The sequence below is a fragment of the Berghia stephanieae genome, chromosome 2 (genome assembly GCF_034508935.2).
Source record: "Berghia stephanieae isolate SIO BIC M18660-M18661 chromosome 2, UCSD_Bste_1.3, whole genome shotgun sequence".
Taxonomy (NCBI): Eukaryota; Metazoa; Mollusca; class Gastropoda; order Nudibranchia; family Aeolidiidae; genus Berghia; species Berghia stephanieae.
The window spans coordinates 3,899,653-3,917,772 of record NC_088361.1 but is presented as its reverse complement, the minus strand read 5'-3'; the positions used below and the strand labels follow the sequence as shown (position 1 = coordinate 3,917,772).

General features: G+C 34.4%; 1 protein-coding gene across 1 annotated transcript in view; it reads left to right on the top strand.

Annotated features, from left to right (window-relative positions):
* The window catches only part of LOC144966686 (uncharacterized), a 35,223-nt gene that overhangs the window by 11,801 nt on the left and 5,302 nt on the right, over positions 1-18,120 (top strand). Inside the window, exon 2 of the mRNA XM_078903445.1 lies at positions 17,369-17,581. Coding sequence (XP_078759571.1) covers positions 17,369-17,581 — 213 coding nt within the window. The remainder of the gene's footprint in view (positions 1-17,368; positions 17,582-18,120) is intronic.

The following is an 18,120-nucleotide window of genomic DNA, read 5'->3' as shown; positions in this document are numbered from 1 at the left end:
TTTCTTTTCTACTAGAACTACCGGAAAATTCCATGGGCTAAAACTTGGCCTGATAATTCTAGCACTCAACATTTCATCTATCGTGTCACTAACATTATCTCTCTGTGATAACGGTATTCTATACGGGCGCAGGTTAATGGGGTCATGGTTACCTGTATCTATGTCGGCTTCTAATAGATCAGTACATTGTAAATCTGAATCATCAAACGCAAATACATTTTTATTTCTGAGAATCATCTCTGTCACTGGCTTCTTACATTCATCATTTACTATAATTTGTTTGATGAATTCCTCATCCGACTTAACTTCGGTTTTTGGGTTTAATCGAGGACAATCAATAGCGTTAACCACGCTCACCTCTTGTATTTTTCCAATGATACAACCTCTTTTCAACCGAACATATTTATTTGATAGATTTATTAGCTGTAGAGGAAATGTTCGTTTTTTATTCAATCTAATTATTGATGAGCTTATTTTAATTTCTGGCTGTTCACTTATAAATCCCCTGTCTAACTCCATAATTTCATAACTTTTCTCCTCATTAAAATATTGATTTTTCTTTATCCTTGCCTCTACTAGATACACAGTTTTCGGTTTTATCTCTATGGTTTTTGTTAAACGAGATACTGCTGACACGTGAATATCATTTTCAACGGAACATAGGCATTCTGTATTCTCATTTTCCCTAGATCAAAATATAATCTAACACCATTTTTAACTAAAAAGTCCCTACCAAGGATTATACTCCTATTTAAATCTGAAACTACGATAAAGCTGTGTTTTAACCTAATGCCAGCTATTTTAAAATCTAATTCTACTTCACCTAAAACATTTAGATTAGAACCATTTGCAGAACACAATGTTATGCGTTTTCTTTTTAATGGTGTTTTATACTTAAGGCTGTTATAAACTCGCTGATTAATTATACTAAGTTCTGATCCCGTATCTACAAGCGCTCTTATTTGTGCTTGTTGTATTTTAACGAGACAAGAATTTGGGTTATTTGAAACATTTAAACTGTAGACTGAATATTGAGAATTATTTTTTCTCCCCAAAGCGGTTTCGCTCTTTGAAGAGTTTTCTAGTTTTTTGTGTTTGGTTTATTAAACGTCCTAAAAGTTCTGTTGAATTCATGAAAACTTTGTCGATTCGGCTTATCCCATTCCTTGTTCCGATCAAAATTACCACCTGAATTTCCACGTCGATTATAATTACTGTAGCCACTTTGTGAATTTGAATTCATCGAATTGCCCCTTTGAGCACTTTTCAAACTTAGGCAATCCCTTTGGATATGTCCTAGCTTGTTACAAAAGTAACATCGGATAGGCTGATTTCTATGTCTTGTGTCATTAGTCACTACATTAATCTCCCTTCTTCTGCAGTTAACAGCAATATGTCCCTGTCTGCCGCATATTGTGCATACTTTATTTTTTGTTTTCATATATTGGACTTCCATGTCCTCTTCTTTACGCACATTAGAAGAAAATCGAGAAACGAATCTTCTTCTTAAATTTTGCTCCCCTATAGCTATTTTCAAAGCTGCATCTAACGTTTGTGGACTTTCTCTCAATATCCTAAATTTCATTCCATCATCTAACAGTCCGTCTACAAAATAGCTTACTAACTGTCTCTCCACGAGAGTTTTTGTTTCCGCTAAATCCATTCTAACATCTGCAAATGCCTCTGATGCGAGATTAAGCAATCTTTGATTAAATGCAGTAATTGTCTCACCGGGCTTTTGTTTAATCTGCCTTAACAGATTTGTTGCTTGCTCTGGACTCGTAATATTTGAAAAATGAACAGCTAACTCAGCTTTCAAAGCATTCCAAGTCTGTATATTATTTGAATTATCCTTTTGCCAGTGAACAATAAAATCACTGACAGGCCCCTTTGCTGTCATTAACGCAATTTTTATCTGGTTTATATCATTGTAACTATTGAGCAAGCTATATTTTTCAACACTCTTAATCCATTCCGCAAATTTGTGAGAAGCCCCATCAAAGGGTTCTATCAAGTGACCTACTCCTTGATTTGAGATAGAACTCGACAATTGATCTAGTGTTAATTGTAAATTTTGTACTATTGTTGCTGCATCAATTACCGGATTTTCGGCCATTTTTGTTTGTTTTGTTTCTTAATTAATATCCCCTTAACTAATTCCTTGTATTTATTTATTTATTTACCTTCTGACACCGTGTTTTGAAATAACTTTATATAACTTGGAGGAGACAGATATATTACGCTCATATATGGTGTAAACGTTTCTACGACAATAACCAATTATTTTTAAACATTTGATACAATGTACTAATTCTCTGTCTTCAGTAGTATCCCTTACTGTTATTATTTTATCAACACTATCAAATTTATTACGCCAATATAAAGGTTCCCTAACATCCAAAATTTCTCTACAATACTCACACACTATTATAGTTTTAATTTCTGACTTTATTCTTTTTTTTTTTTTTTGTTAATAATTATTTATTTCTTTATTCATTATCTCTTACCAATATTCTTTCAATACACTCGCTGTATATTAAATATTTTCCTTCAAATGCCTCTATTTCCTCCAATGTTAAAGCTATATAATAATAACCTATTTCAGCATCACATAAATCTTTATCGCAATGAATGGACACCGTCTTACTCGTTTCATCTATAACATATTGCCCTAGTTTAATATCACTTATCTCATCGATAATTACGGTTCCTTGAGTATCACAAAAATGAAAAAAATTATCTTTTGATAAATATTCTGCTTCCCCAAAAACTTTATTGCAACCCGGGCATCTAATTGTAAAAAATTCTAAAAATTGTGCCATTTCTTTTTACCAAATAACATAATCACTAAACCCTCCTACAGCAAATCATGTTGATTTCTATTTCCTCGAGAACAGAAACATCCACATCTAATTCTATTTTAATTTACCCCTTTCTTCACTAGGCCCAACTTCATCGTGATATATATGGTCAATTTTAATATCCTTCAAAGTAATTCCTTCACTTTCTGTTGAACTTAATTCAGTGACTTCTATCCCTCTAATTATTTCTTTTACAGTACCCACTTCTATTATGTTTTCCCCGGGAATAAAAACTTTGTCTCCTACTCCTATAACTCCTGATTTAGCTTCAAATGATAACTCCCAAATTCCCTCAAATACAAAAATATAATCCTCGTCTAAATTTTCAGCATAACCTATACTTTTATAATTTTTTGATCTTAATTTATTTTGCTTTATTTTTTTTTGATTGTGGTAGTTGTTCTGGTTTCATTATATTAAGATAAAGTAATTCAAAATTTTAGCCAACTTCGTTAATTTAAAAACATCTTCACAAGAACACATCCTAGTGTCACGGCACCAAATTAGATACAAATGTGGCGTAGTAAATACATATGTAAAAGCTTATGATTTTATATAGCGATTTTTTTATTGCGTTGTTTAACAATCCAACTTACATTTTCACAAATTGCAACCAAAACAAATTCTATGTCCAAAAATATTCAAATAAAAGATGGTGAGTACATAAGGTTTAAAGTGTGCAGCTCATGGTCAAGTAGAATCAGAATCAAAAGGTAGAATGATCCCGTTTTCCTCGAAACATCCTCTTTTATCCCTATCAAAATTTTACCCACAGTTCCATTGTTTCCACGCCCCCTTGCAGTTTTTGACAGTTCCCTGTCAGTCTATAATCCAACCCCTAAGAGTAAGACCAAATCATAATCAAACCTGAAACGTCAATTCCTACATATTGATGTTAAACCCCGCCTTTTATGATATAACATTATTTTGATAAATGCCCCTTTCACCTGTTTCAACACCCCTAAACCAATTTAAGAATGATTGATTAAATAGTACTCAACATGATAACCTGTCCAGTAACTTTGACATAAAAACTGCCCAAACCTATCATGCATGGACCAAGTTTAACTGATATGCCTGCATTATGTACTCACTAAACCCATTTGCTGATATATAATTGACAGTTTGCACCAAATGTCTTAGATAACCTTTTGCATAGGCTTACTCTCTTACAAATACTGTTAACGGCCAGGTACTCATATTACACCTGAGTAAGATGAGATAATGTAAGTAAAGAGCTTTTTCCAAGGACTCAACTATGCGCGGGCGAGGCTCTAACCCAGGACCTTCCGATCCAAAAGCGAGTGTCATACCACAAGACCACATAGCCGCACAGATCTGTATAATAAATATCAAGACGGTTTATTTTAAGAAATTTAATGTTTATTGCTATTATATTCAAACTGAAATGAAAATAATTTTCTCAATCAATATATAATCAATGATATATTATCGTGGTGTTAAATATGGTTCATAAAGTAGTCGATTAAACATTATGTTTTTGTAGGGCATTAATATTATGTCAATGATAAGATATCGGAGACACTAGACCACTAGTTTGACCATGGATGTTGCCAAAATAACCATGGATGATGCATCTAGAAAATACTGTTGTAATTAAGTGGGATTATATTGGAATAAAAACGGAAATCTCGATCATATTGGTCATCGAATGAAATGTTCATGATGTCATCGCCTAGTATGCTGAAGTCACGCCCAGTGATTAAAAGGATACGAATTTCTTAATGGAAAAAAAAATCCAATTATCCAATTGGTGTTTTTCTTGCCAATCTCAAAAGTAATCATATAGTTCTTTATACGAGTCGCCTGTAAAGGATCGCAATTTTAGTAATATAATATGCCAGATTTTTATAATTGGTTGTTCTGTAAATAACACAAGAATATTTGCAAAGACAAATAGGCAAGTTTGCACTTTACATTGTCATGGAAGGTAGGTAGATCATGATGATGATATCAACATGCCCACATTTACATTCTAGCATAAATTTCAACATTTACCATCGTACGGATTTTGTAACCAAATTAACAAAGACGCCAATTGGGCAATCTGACAAACAATTTTTCTGTAAAAACCATGCGTCTTTTGACTATCTTATAATCTTCATTCTCATACTATTCTTGTCCCAAAAATCATTGATTTCTTGTTTGGTTTTTTTAGCCGCCTCCTTACAACCTATGGCTATCGTCTGGATATTTCATTTTGTTGAGAGTTTCTTTTCAAAAGAGTAATGTCGTGGAGTAACAAAAATTATTTAAAGAGTATTTGCTTTGAAACATGCATTTAATCAAATGCGCTTAGTAGGCCAGAAATAACCAACCTTCCTAGCGGTGGGCGTATTTCATCTGTGGTCGTTATGTCTGCATCGAATCATGACAAGTAAATAGATAAAATAAATAAAATTCCATTTATTCATCCTTAGGGATTTTTTTTTCTTCAAGCTCTAGTGATAGGTACATACAGACAACCCGGACGTCAGCCGGACAAATGGCTTCAACAGTCGTGATGTCATTTCCCTCGCAATGACGCATAGTAACTTAGTAACTGGCTCTAAACTATCGGAACAATGGCGGACGCCCTTATGAAATACTTCTCCGACGAGCATAAAAGTGAATCCAGAGGAGAAAAGCATTATAAATCTGATCATGTTTTGTCTTTTATACATTCTGATCACATGACAAATTAAAAAGTTTTAGCCAACATGAAGAATAAAAAGTACCGTTGCTGGGCGGACGTGAAATCAGACTATTGAATCCAATTGGAGAATAGTTTATTGGGAAGATAAATACGAGATGCCAGCAGTGGGGTAACACACTCTGCCCCCCCCCCCTCCCCACACCAATATAAAAGCATAGCTTTAAACACACGGTTATCTTTAAGTCACGATACCTCGGTATGAATTCAAAAATTCTGTCAAAAATTCATTCATAAAATCTTTCAAGTAAATGGTATTGGAATGGCGTTTCTTGAGGGGTGGAGATGTTGTATAGAATAATATTAGAAGGGACGTGAATATCCTTGGTAATGCACACAAAAAAAATGAAACCCTTCAGACCCATGTGGCAGATAAACCTGGTCCTTTATCCCAGTTTGTTGGTTTGTTTCGTTTATTTGATTTTTTAGTGATTTTTATTGTTTGTTTTGTTTCTTTATGTTTTTGGAGCATTTAACTCGACAATAACAATTGCTTGTCAACCTTTGGATAAAGGTCTATTATATTGAAAAGTGATGTCTTCTTGATCAAAGAGACCCCGTTTCCCTAGTGAAAATAGTGGAATAAACGTCTCTACCTCGACTCCGCTTTCATCATGTTAGTTGTCATTATAATTGACGCCTTTGTATAATATTTGGTTACAAAATCGTGCAATGGTAACTGGCGGGGTCCATTTAAAATGTATATGGTATCTTATTATGATAAAATGATATAATGTCTTCATTGTTGCATGTCTAAATACATATCTAATATTGTTTGTAGGTTTAATTGTTAGGATCTATTATAAAAGCCTAGCAACTGTAGTTCTAGTGTGAGGCTATTTAAAATTAAGTAGGTATACGTTTAAAGAGGAATATTAATCAGGTTGACTACATAAGTTTAAAGGTCAAACATCATCGCAGAGATGAATAGTACTTAAATAAGAGCAATCTCAATTTGAACAAAAACAGTAAAGCCCTCCAAGCTTCTTTTTTTTTAATGGAGGATAAAGAGGTAACTAAGGTAAACACCAACTATTTGGATCGAATACTTCAGAAGCTACGGATAGAGATATGCAAATAGCAGTGACGTTCATCTCTTCTCAACAGAAAGAGCGACCCCGCTCTGTCTTTGCCTGTTTATTTATAACTAGATCTGTTATACCAAACAAATATATTTTTCAATGAATCTCCTCAAAAAATAAAAAAGTTTAAGTGAAAGGAAAAATAGCTTAAGAGAAATATTATCTGCTAAATCAAACGATAGTGAATATGATAATGAAGGAATGTAAAATTTATTTAAAGTGCCTTGACATCCCCGTGGGACATTGTCAATGTGGAAATCTACTTATCTACGTTTGTTTTTGGGTTGTTTTCTTCTGATTTTTTTTTTGTTGCTGTTTAATTTATTGTTGTTGTTATTTTTTTTTTTGTTATGATGGCGATGATTTTCAAACTCAAACCAGAGCATGACAGTGATACCATCGAGTGCATCGTTAAGATATTGTGATCATTCGTGATTCGAGCTGATTACAGTAAGTTAAACAGGTCAATGCCAGTTGATGTGACAAAAAAAATAGAACTACCATATCATCCCTAAGGGTCATTGGTTTGTTTACTTTGATTGGTCTGATATTTGAACGCTTTTTAGATGAGAATAATAGTAACCGTTCTCATATTATATAAAGCCAATCCAGTCGGTAACAACATTTCAACTCTTCATACGGCAGTCGGAAGCGATTGTTGGTTAAGACATTCCAACAATAAAAATCACCGGGCAACGGTTGCTTGAGGAGTCAAAATATGTAAGTAGGTAGCAATAATTTGATTTGTGTTGTCATGAGGTCGATGTAAAAATGAAATGGCCACCATCTTGAAATAAAAAGATCACTTTTTAAAATAATCTCAATATATTTTTGTCTATTGATCATTGACTTCAAACTTTGAGTGTTGACAGAAAATTGAAGTGTTTAAAAAGGGCTTAAGTCGACTTACTTATTTGCAGGTCTGATAACCCAAATTATGAGGGCCTCATTGTTGTATTATAAATACTCTCAGATCTACGCAAAATAGTGTCCATTGCAACAATGTTAGAACGAACCCATAATTACATCTGGTTATCAGGCCTCTAGGTTTATAAAGTTTAGCCATTCAAGTGGGGGGAAATTTTTAACATTTCGATTTGATCATTGTCCCTGAAAAACGTTTCACAATTTACAACCAAATGTGAAAAATGAATAAGATTTTCTAAACGTCCGGCTTTTTAATATCATCCCCTCTCGTCCAACACTTCCTTCAATAATATGTACCAATTTGTTGCCTTTGCCGTTTTTTTTTAATAATATAAAAGTAATCACAACATTCAAAATGAAAACAGTAACACGGAAAATATATTAATGATTAAACGTTTTATTCCCAAAATTTTGGCAACCATTTTTTCAACCAACGAATTGCGTATTTTACCCTAAAATATTTTTTGTGGACACAAGTTTAAGTGGTCCTTACTAACGTTTTTCTCTACCGGATTTGTGCCCGTCCCTTTCGCCCTCTCCCTTCTTCCTTTCCCTTCAACCCATTATTAGATGTGATGTTTTGAAACCCAAATCAGATGAGAAGAAGCCAATGACAACATAATGATATTTGGGTATCAATTGACTAATAGCGTTGAAGGTTGGAGGAGTACCAACGTGAATGAGGACTAAGTGCCATTGAGCACCCGGTCCAATAGTCTCGTTCATCAAGATTTCCTCTTACACGACTACCATTGTTCTAAAATTAGAAGCACAAGTTGCTGCCCACATAGTAAAATCATATAAACATAATAAATAATAATATTTTGTTATATTATGAAGTTGTTAAAGAAATGGATAAAAGAGACGGACTTTGCAAACCCGCCGTGGGTTGATTAAACTCGTTTTTATTTGTTTGGGGGGAAATTCTTTTCATTGAAAATCGAATGATTGAAACGACCTTAAACGAATCAATAAGTCTGAAACTTGAGACTTCTTTGCAATATTGGGTTTGAGAGTTTTGAAAAAAAAATGAAGATACGTTTAATTGTGCGGCTATGTGGTCTAGTAGTATGACACTCGCTTTCGGATCGTTAGGTTCTGGGTTCGAGCCTCGCTCGGCGCATAGTTGAGTACTTGGAAAAGGCTCTTTACTCACATTCTCTCATTGTACTCAGGTGTAAAATGAGTACCTGGCCGTTAGCAGCGTTGTCTCTGTCCGAAAATTGCAATATCGCCTAACAGGCGTCATGTCCCGTCCTAAATGTTAAGTGTTGCTGTTGGCCAGGGACCCCGTGTAAAGTGCTTTGAGCACGTTTAGTGGATATTGAGCTATATAAAAGGTCTTTTTTTTAATTGATCAATATTATTACTGGGTGCCTGTAGCAAAAAAATATTTACAAGTTCTGCACGATCGTTAACAAAACGATTATTACGTAACAATTTCATACCTTTCATACATTATGTAGCAATGACTATGAAAAATGTTTTTTTCTCTTTTTGAGGAAAAATTTTGTCTAAAATCAAAGCCCTATCTCCACTGAGTAAAAATGTTTTTGAATTTTGATAATCCATTCATAAATAAACAAGTTATGCAGTTTCAAAGGTGTCATTTATTTGGATGACCCGCAAAGAGGAAAAAAACGCGAAAATATGGACGCTTTTTCGGCATTTTTTTTCGACCTTTGGTTGTATCTTGCGTAATAAGTGGATTAAAAGATTGAAACTTGAAGAGCAAATTAGGATGGTGTTTTGTAAAATACGGGAAAAGTACTCGTCATATTCATATGAAATTTTACAACCAAAAAGAAGAAATGTTCATGTATTACCTTGTCAGCGACAAAACCTCGACGCCCGGTAGTTTTAGAAATATTTTACTCCAAAGAGTAAAAATCTATTTTTAACGGTCTTCTGGTAATCGCACGAGTTTTGTCGCTTGACATAATCTAAAATGACATTTTTTTCTAACTGTGTGCCAACTTTCAGTCATATTCATCGATAAACAGCGTCGTAATTAATTTTTTTAAAATAGCATATACGAAACGGCTTCGTCCCATATTTTGACGCGAATTCTGGCACTTCGTGAGCGAAAAAGAGGCCCAAAGATTTGTGCGGGATAGTCATTGCTACATTATGTAACTATTGAACAGCAAGTAATTGTAATTGCTATGCATTTATTTTTTATTGTTATTCCTATATTTATTTTAAGAATACAAAGCGCCTAGAGGCTGATGAAATCGGGGTAAGCACTAGATATACTTTTATCAATATCTATGTGGCTATGTGGTCTAGTGGTATGACACTCGCTTTCGGATCGGAAGGTTATGTGTTCGAGTCTCCTCGCTCGGCGCATAGTTTTGTCCTTGGAAAAGGCTCTTTACTCACATTCTCTCACCGTACTCAGGTGTAAAATGAGTATCTGGCCGTTAACAGCGTCCTAAAATTGTAATATCGCCTAACAGGCGCCATGTCCCATCCTAAATGTTAAGTGTTGCTGTTGGCTAGGGACCCCTTGTAAAGCGCTTTGAGCACATTTAGTGGATATTGCGCTATATAAAGCTCAATTTATTTTTTAATATCGTTACATTCCAAGTAGAAACATCAGATCCATGATCGGCACAAATGTCTTATTAAACCGCAAATGAAAAATCATATCAATTTTCGGGGCCAAATTTCTGAAATTCACTCCACTTCAATGTTTATGTTCAAAGTCCTTTGATGCTTTCAAAGCTAGTTTGAAATATGTTACCTTTTCCTCCTATAGTTAAGAAATAAAACATAAATTGTTTATTGCACGTTGTATATTTAATTTTACTTTTCATTGTAAGCCTTTTATATGAAGAGCTTTGAGACGGGGTAAGGCCCTATATATAAATGTATTATTATCACCATCATCATCATCATCATCATCATCATCATCATCATCATCATCATCATCATTATTATTATTATTATTATTATTATTATTATTATTATTATTATTATTGTTATCAATATTATTATTATTATTATTATTATTATTATTATTATTATTGTTATTACTATTATTATTATTATTATTAGTAGTAGTAGTAGTAGTAGTAGTAGTAGTAGTAGTAGAAGTAGTAGTATTAAAGTAGTAGTAGTCGTCGTAGTAGTAGTAGTAGTAGTGTTTTTATTATTATTATTATTATTATTATTATTATTATTATTATTATTATTATTTTCATTATTATTATTATTATTATTATTATTATTATTATTATCATTATTATTATTATTATTATTATTATTATTATTATTATTATTATTATTGTTATTATTATTATTATCATTATTATTATTATTATGATTATTATTATTATTATTATTATTATTATTATTATTATTTTTATTATTATTATTATTATTATCAAACGTTTTCTGGCAAATCGACTATTAGGTTTGGTCAGTGTACACCATGTTTGCAAAGTCTTTCCCCTCATACTCGTTATTTTTATCGATCGACTTTTAACTTTGATCAAAATGGAATAGAGGGCTTGTCAGATCAAACCAAAATATCTAGAGTTGTCCTTCAAAACAATTGTGCCCATGGAGCGGAGTTTATCTCGGCAACTATATTGTGAAACAGACAACAGCAATTGCTTGCTATCCCTTGGATAGGACACTGGTCTATCCCATAGCACTTTCCGCCAAATCAAATCACTGCTATGTGGACAAGGGGTTCAGAAAAAAAATATTATTGAGTGCACCCGGGATCAACTTTTCGTCCCTTTGCGTGTAAAGTGAGTACTCTACCAACTGAGATATCGGGATCCCCAAATGCCTTGAGATTCTCAACTTAATTCACTATATGGCCAATCTGCAGCTGATTCGTGTAAACAATTTGTACTATCAGATATGTGTTCCCAACAATATGTTAAAAAGGAAAACAAATTTATTTGCCACAGCTGTTTGCAACAGTGTCAATAACAAAATCGATACCACAAACAACAACATATAACGCCCAATTGCCTCGACAAATATTTCTCACTAGTGCTTTGTATCCGACTTCAATTTCTACCCAAATGATGCAATATATAAGAAAAGTAACTTTCATGTTGTTTCATACTGTATTTTGAATAATTTGAGCTTTATATAGAACAATATTCACTAAACGTGCTCAAAGCGCTTTACAAATAAATGTATTCTCACTAAGTAGTCCTTCAAAGCCATTGTGTTCATAGAGCCGGAGTTTATCCCAGTGTTTCTATAGTGTGAACATGGCAATATCCATATCTTCCTATCCTCTGGATAGGATGCTAGTCTGTACCAAAGTACTTTCTGCCTAATCTAACAGACCCAGCTACCCAATCACTGCTGGGTGGACAAGGGGGTCAGAAAAAAAATATCAGACTTCATCCGGGATCGAACTAGGTCCTTTTGCGTGTGAAGCGACTGCTCTGCCAACCGAGCTCACCAATGTAGCGGTTATACCGATACGTCTCGGGGTTGGTTTCAGTGGCGCCCGTGTTGTATGTTGATACAACTTTCTTGTGAAAATAGTAAGATGTGATGTGAGGTTAGAGAGCCTGGCTGGTAGAGGGTTAAATAATGATCTTTCACGATGTTATGATTGTACTCTGGGTAATTTGTAGTCGGATTAACATGCTTAAGAAATTATTTCCAATGTTTTTACATATCTAACAATTTAATTCACCCTGATCGCTTCAAAAACGTGTTGTCGTCGAACATGAATTTACATATATGTACATTGTTAATAATATAATATACGTATACAATGATCCACGCTTTACAATCATTGTATATCATATATTCTTCATTTAATCGTCTTACTTTCTGCACTTATCTCATGAAATAATGCACGCTGATCTTTCTAGTCACGTTCCGCGTGACAATTGTAATTTTAACATTTATAATTATACCTTCTTTAACTCACTCAATCCTAGAGATTTTTGCTACTTTTCAAAATTGGAAAAATGTATTAAAAATAAGCATGTACATAGATATCTTGATCCAACTACCATTAACACGCAAAAATTAAAAAACATTAGCTTTGATACAACGCCTATAATTTGTTTCAGAAATATGTAATGAATGGGCATGGGGTAAAAAGTAACCCGGGTTAACTACGGAAATAGTCGGTGTTAGGGTTGAGTGAGTTAAAAAGTAGCAGCTTTACGTAGCATATAGGACGATATTAATATGATGCCTGCAAGCGTTAATATATTTTCCCTCACAGACAACGCTATTACCTACTTATTTGACATCTGAGTATGGTGAGGAAATATGATTTAAAATCCTTTAAGGACTCAACTTTACGCTGCCCGCACCGCGACTCGAACTCGAGACCTGCATACAACAAGATCGCAATGACTTTAGGCTGTGTTTTTTTTATCATATCAAATGGAAATAGTAAATGAAAGGAGTAATATGTTCAGATATTTATATGGCAAAAGAAAGAATGAAGGCCGAAATGCCGCTTGCCGTTTATGTAACTATCCGAGATCTCTCTCCCTCTCTCTCTCTCTCTCTCTCTCTCTCTCTCTCTCTCTCTCTCTCTCTCTCTCTCTCTCTCTTATTTCTACAATCTAAGACTCCAATTTTAATAAACCTGTCTCTTAATTATTCATCATGTTTAATTCAACCAAAAAATTGCTGTTTAACAACCAAAGCTATTTTATTGATCTGATCATTGATATCCACCAAACGAAATGTAAGTGGTCTGACGTCTTTTCAAATCGATAATTTACAAATCGGATTACATCTTCAAGTCAAATGGTTTCGATAATTAAAAACAAATCGATTTAAAATAAACTCTGTGTGTACTAATCTGTATAATCTTTTATTGCTTCTTAACAGATTTTAAAAGCTAACGTTTAACACCCTCCTCGGGATGTTTTTAAAAGTTGTACCTCCGTCTTAATGACCGTCTCCGATAGCAAGGAATGACATATAGTCTTTAAAACCTTAAGGGCATGAGAGAAGAGACTTACGATGACTCTATTCACGCTAGAAACAAAATCGCATTCTAAATTGTGTTCGGTTATCAGACTTGATAATATTTACCCCTGGGTTTTGATTATTATTTTTGTTGTTTACGCTACTTTTTTTTCCATTTCCTTTTTTGACATAATAAAACATCAGGAGAGTGCAGAAAGAATAAGAAATAAAAGATTTTTTTAAATTGCATTCTCACAACTTTGTCACTTTAATTGGATTCAATAGTCTGATGTCACGTCGCCCAGCAACGGCGGCCATAGTGGTTCTAAACAAAGAAAATGGGTACTTTTTATTCTTCGTGCTAGCTAGAACTTTTCATATGTCTTGTGATCAGAATGTGTAAAAGTCAAAACATGATCAGATTTATAATGGGGTTTTTTCCCTCTGGATACGCATTTATGCTCGTCGGAGAAATATTTCATAAGGGCGTTCCGATAGTTTAGAGCCAGTTACTAAGTTACCATACGTCATTACGAGGGAAGTGGCGTTACGACTGTTGAAGCGAATTAAGAATATTTTTACTAAAGCTATTTTATTTTCTTTATGTGCAAAAAGACGGTGGTTGAATCTCTCTTTTTGTAATGAATAAATCTACGGAGGGGTGGGTGTGGAACAAAGCTCGAAATAGTAGTAAAGAATATGGCGGATTCAAACTTTGTGTCAGCAACAAAGAAAACGGTACTAAGAGTCGTAAAGACCTGGTGCGGACAGCAGAAATGTCAACGTGCATGTTGTCAAAATGCACGAATGGTATTCTGATATTCTGATATTCTGGAGGGTGAATTAACCGAACGGTTAAGACATTGCACTGTGACCCAGGATGACCCAAGTTCGAGCTCCGCTTCGGGCTCTTTCGGGTTTTTTCCTTGGGCAAGGTTATAAAAAATGTTCTTTCTTTGGGTAACATGGGTGATTCTTTGAACATTACCTGTTTGGCGGATTAAATTTCTTCAAGGAATACTTAGATAATCTACCTCTCAAGTTGCCGTGTGGACAAGAGTAATTTTTAAAATTCTGACATGCAATGACAAACACCTTTTTTCCGTTTTTGATAGAAGAAATTTCATTTCTTATATTGATATAATGGAATGACCCCACAACATGCCAAAAAATATCTCAAATATGAGACTTCTAAATTATGAAACTCAATTTTAAAATTATTTCACGATCTGGGTTTCACTTTTAATCTGAAGGAAGTTTTCTGGGTCAAATGAAAAACATTTTTTTTTCGTCGATAGTTCAATTGTTAGAGCCCTGGCCTCACAAGCAAAGGCACCAATATAGATACCTGATACAGTCAAGACTTTTTTTTCTGATCCCCCCTGTCCACCAGCAAGGTGGGTAGTTGAGTTTGTTAGATCTGGTGGAAGATATTGTGTGATAGACTGGCGCGCTTATATAAATTATTCAAGTTTTTGTCGTGTCCCAGTTAAAGGTATGTCGTTTCCAGTTGATGATTTATAACATTAAAACTAAAATATGGTTGACAATTTGGATTTAAGATACTTATAGCTTGATTATGTGAATAAGTGTATTTTGGTGTGTTTGTGCGTGTGTGTGTGTCTGTGAGTGTGTGTGTGTCTGTGTGTGTGTTTGTGTGTGTGCTTGTTTGTTTGTCTATGTGCGCAATGAGATCCAAACTCTCGACCTTTTGATCATAAATAACAATGTGAAATTAAATGTAAGCTTCAATTTAATAAACGAAAACAGATAGTTTGGACGTTTCGGGTTTCCCCTTCATCAATGAGATAATGTGACATTGGCGTTATTTAGGTGAATAAACAACATTGATGGAGCAGATGCCTAAGGGGATATATCGCATCCGTAGATTTAGACCATTTTGATTTTTCTCAACCATGTTGCAGTTGTTTGTCATGTAAAAATATTGATTTCTAATCAAAGGAAATGACTGCAAACAAAACTCAAATTGGTCCAAAATCAAACTGTAACAACACTAGATGAACTCATATTCATCAAAAACCAAACTGTAGCAACATTAGAGAAACTCATATTCGTCTCAAACCAATTGCAACAATACGTTAACAAAAACGCAAACTGGTCCAAAACCAATCAATTAAAAATTCCACATTTTGATAGTACAACTCATACCAATATATTATATCTACTCACATCTAACATAACATAACATAACATAACATGTGGTATAGGGCAAAATAGGATAAGATCCTTTGAATGCCCTTAATATTAATTAATAATGCCATAAATCTATTGATTAAATATTACAATAACGATACACGTGGTAAAGATAGTATTTCAACTTAAATGTACTCATGTGGTGTACAAACATATATCTTTAACCGTGACATGCAAAGCGCACACACAACCACACACACACACACACACACACACACACACACACACATACACACGCGTATAGAAGATAACCATAATAATATAATAATGCATAATATATACATACAAGATTGAAAGCCATGTCAACAGCAGAGCAAACAAGTATTATTCGTCATATATAAATCTCCCATCATATAATTCCCTGTCTACTAACACCTTGAAATAATCCATACATTTTGCATTCTTTGTTTCAAATTTCAAACTGTTCCATTTCTGAACAATACGAATACCGAACCAGTTTTGTCTTATGTTTGTTTTGCATCTAGAGACAAAAATCTTAAACTTGTCCCCTCTAGTAAAAGTAATATTAGAATATGAAAAAAAAATCAGAAAAGTCTATCCTATCCAGACCATGTACCAATCTATAAACCTGAATTAAATCCCCACGAATTCTTCTATATTTCAAACTGGGTAAGTCAAGAAATTCTAACCTTTCCTTATAAGATAAATACTGTATTGTATAAATTTTTTTGGTAGCTCTCCTCTGTACACTTTCAATACTAATAGATTGTCTTTTATATAATGGGCTCCAGATGCAATTTCCGTACTCCAGAACGTGGAATAATTTATCTTAGTGTAGATCTACATAAATTATTGACTGACCCTATTTATTCCCCTCACATTTCTACATCGACAATTATTTTCATCATCCTTGAAACGTATCGCCAGACACTGCCTTGGGAAATTCGATGACTCGGCTGTCAAGGCATTCACGTTTTGATCAAAACGGCATGTAAATATAGCTGCTCAAAGCTCAAAGAAGTAAATACCAAGAAAGCAAATCACAGCGATGCAACTAATTGTATACCGATTAACATATCTCGTGCCGAGATAAAAAAATTAATACTCCAGGTCAGATTAGAGGAAAACCGAACCCCATAACAAAGGACTATTTCACGTAATGCCCCCGAGAATACAAATATTTTTTAATGAGCTTTTATATAGTGCAATATCCACTAATCGTGCTCAACGCGCTTTACAAGGGGTCCCTGACCAACAGCAACATTTAACATGTAGGACGGGACATGACGCCTGTCAGGCGATATTTTTTTTTCGGACAGAGACAATAAGGTTAACGGCCAGGTACTCATTTTACACCTGAGTACGATGAGAGAATGTGAGTAAAGAGCCTGTTCCAAGGACTCAACTATGCACCGAGCGAGGCTCGAACCCAGGCCCTTCCGATCCGAAAGCGAGTGCCATACCACAAGACCATATAGCCGCACGAAATATGGTTGACTGAATATGTCCATGAATATGAAAATACTTTGTGATCGACTTATGTTCTCTTCAGAGATTCGTAAGCTATTCTTACTGTCCGTTAAGAGTTCAGAAACCGTGATAAAGTCCGGTTGCAAGGAGGGCAATATCTTTTTAACCACGAGACTTAACCAGATGAGTTGCTTTATATTCAATTATTCTTCTGTCTCCAGATTCAACGTAAGCACAAACCTACCAACTTGGCTCATTCTGATATCATCCGTGAGTGTCGCAGTAGTGGCTTTCGACATAAGATTTTTTAGATCCAACACGAATGCGGCCCAAACTCAGCTGAGTGGATGGCGATCCAAGAGGCTCACTGCAATGGCTTGTCATTGTTGCTCCAACTCTTTTAATAGCCATTGTTGTCTCCAATGTATGCATAGGTAAGATAAATCAGTATGTGTACAACAACAAAAGAAGATTAAGAGCATTTATAGGGGATGCTGTAGTAACTCATTACAGAGTAAGCGGATAAAATAGTTTCCCAATAGACACCGCTTGTTGGAGGCGAACTAAATAAAAGAATAAAAAGGCAATATTGAACTTGTTATGGTGTCTCAACTTACTTGATATATTATTGCCTTTCACTGATGTGACCTACAGGCCTCACAGTTTAGGCCTTTCTCTTCCTTCCTTTTGTGATCGAGCTCCTTTACTTTCTTTTGCGTTCGATGTCCTTTAAGATCAATTGTGAATTTTGATTTAGCTTGCAGTTGTCAATTGTTTTAAAGTCTTTTTAGTGCTATGGGTAAGCTTTTGAATGGCCTTCCCTTGGATTTTTAGTGCTATGGGTAAGCTTTTGAATGGCCTTCCCCTGGAATTTTTAGGTGCTATGGGTAAGCTTTTGAATGGCCTTCCCCTGGAATTTCTAGGTGCTATGGGTAAGCTTTTGAATGGCCTTCCCCTGGAATTTTTAGGTGCT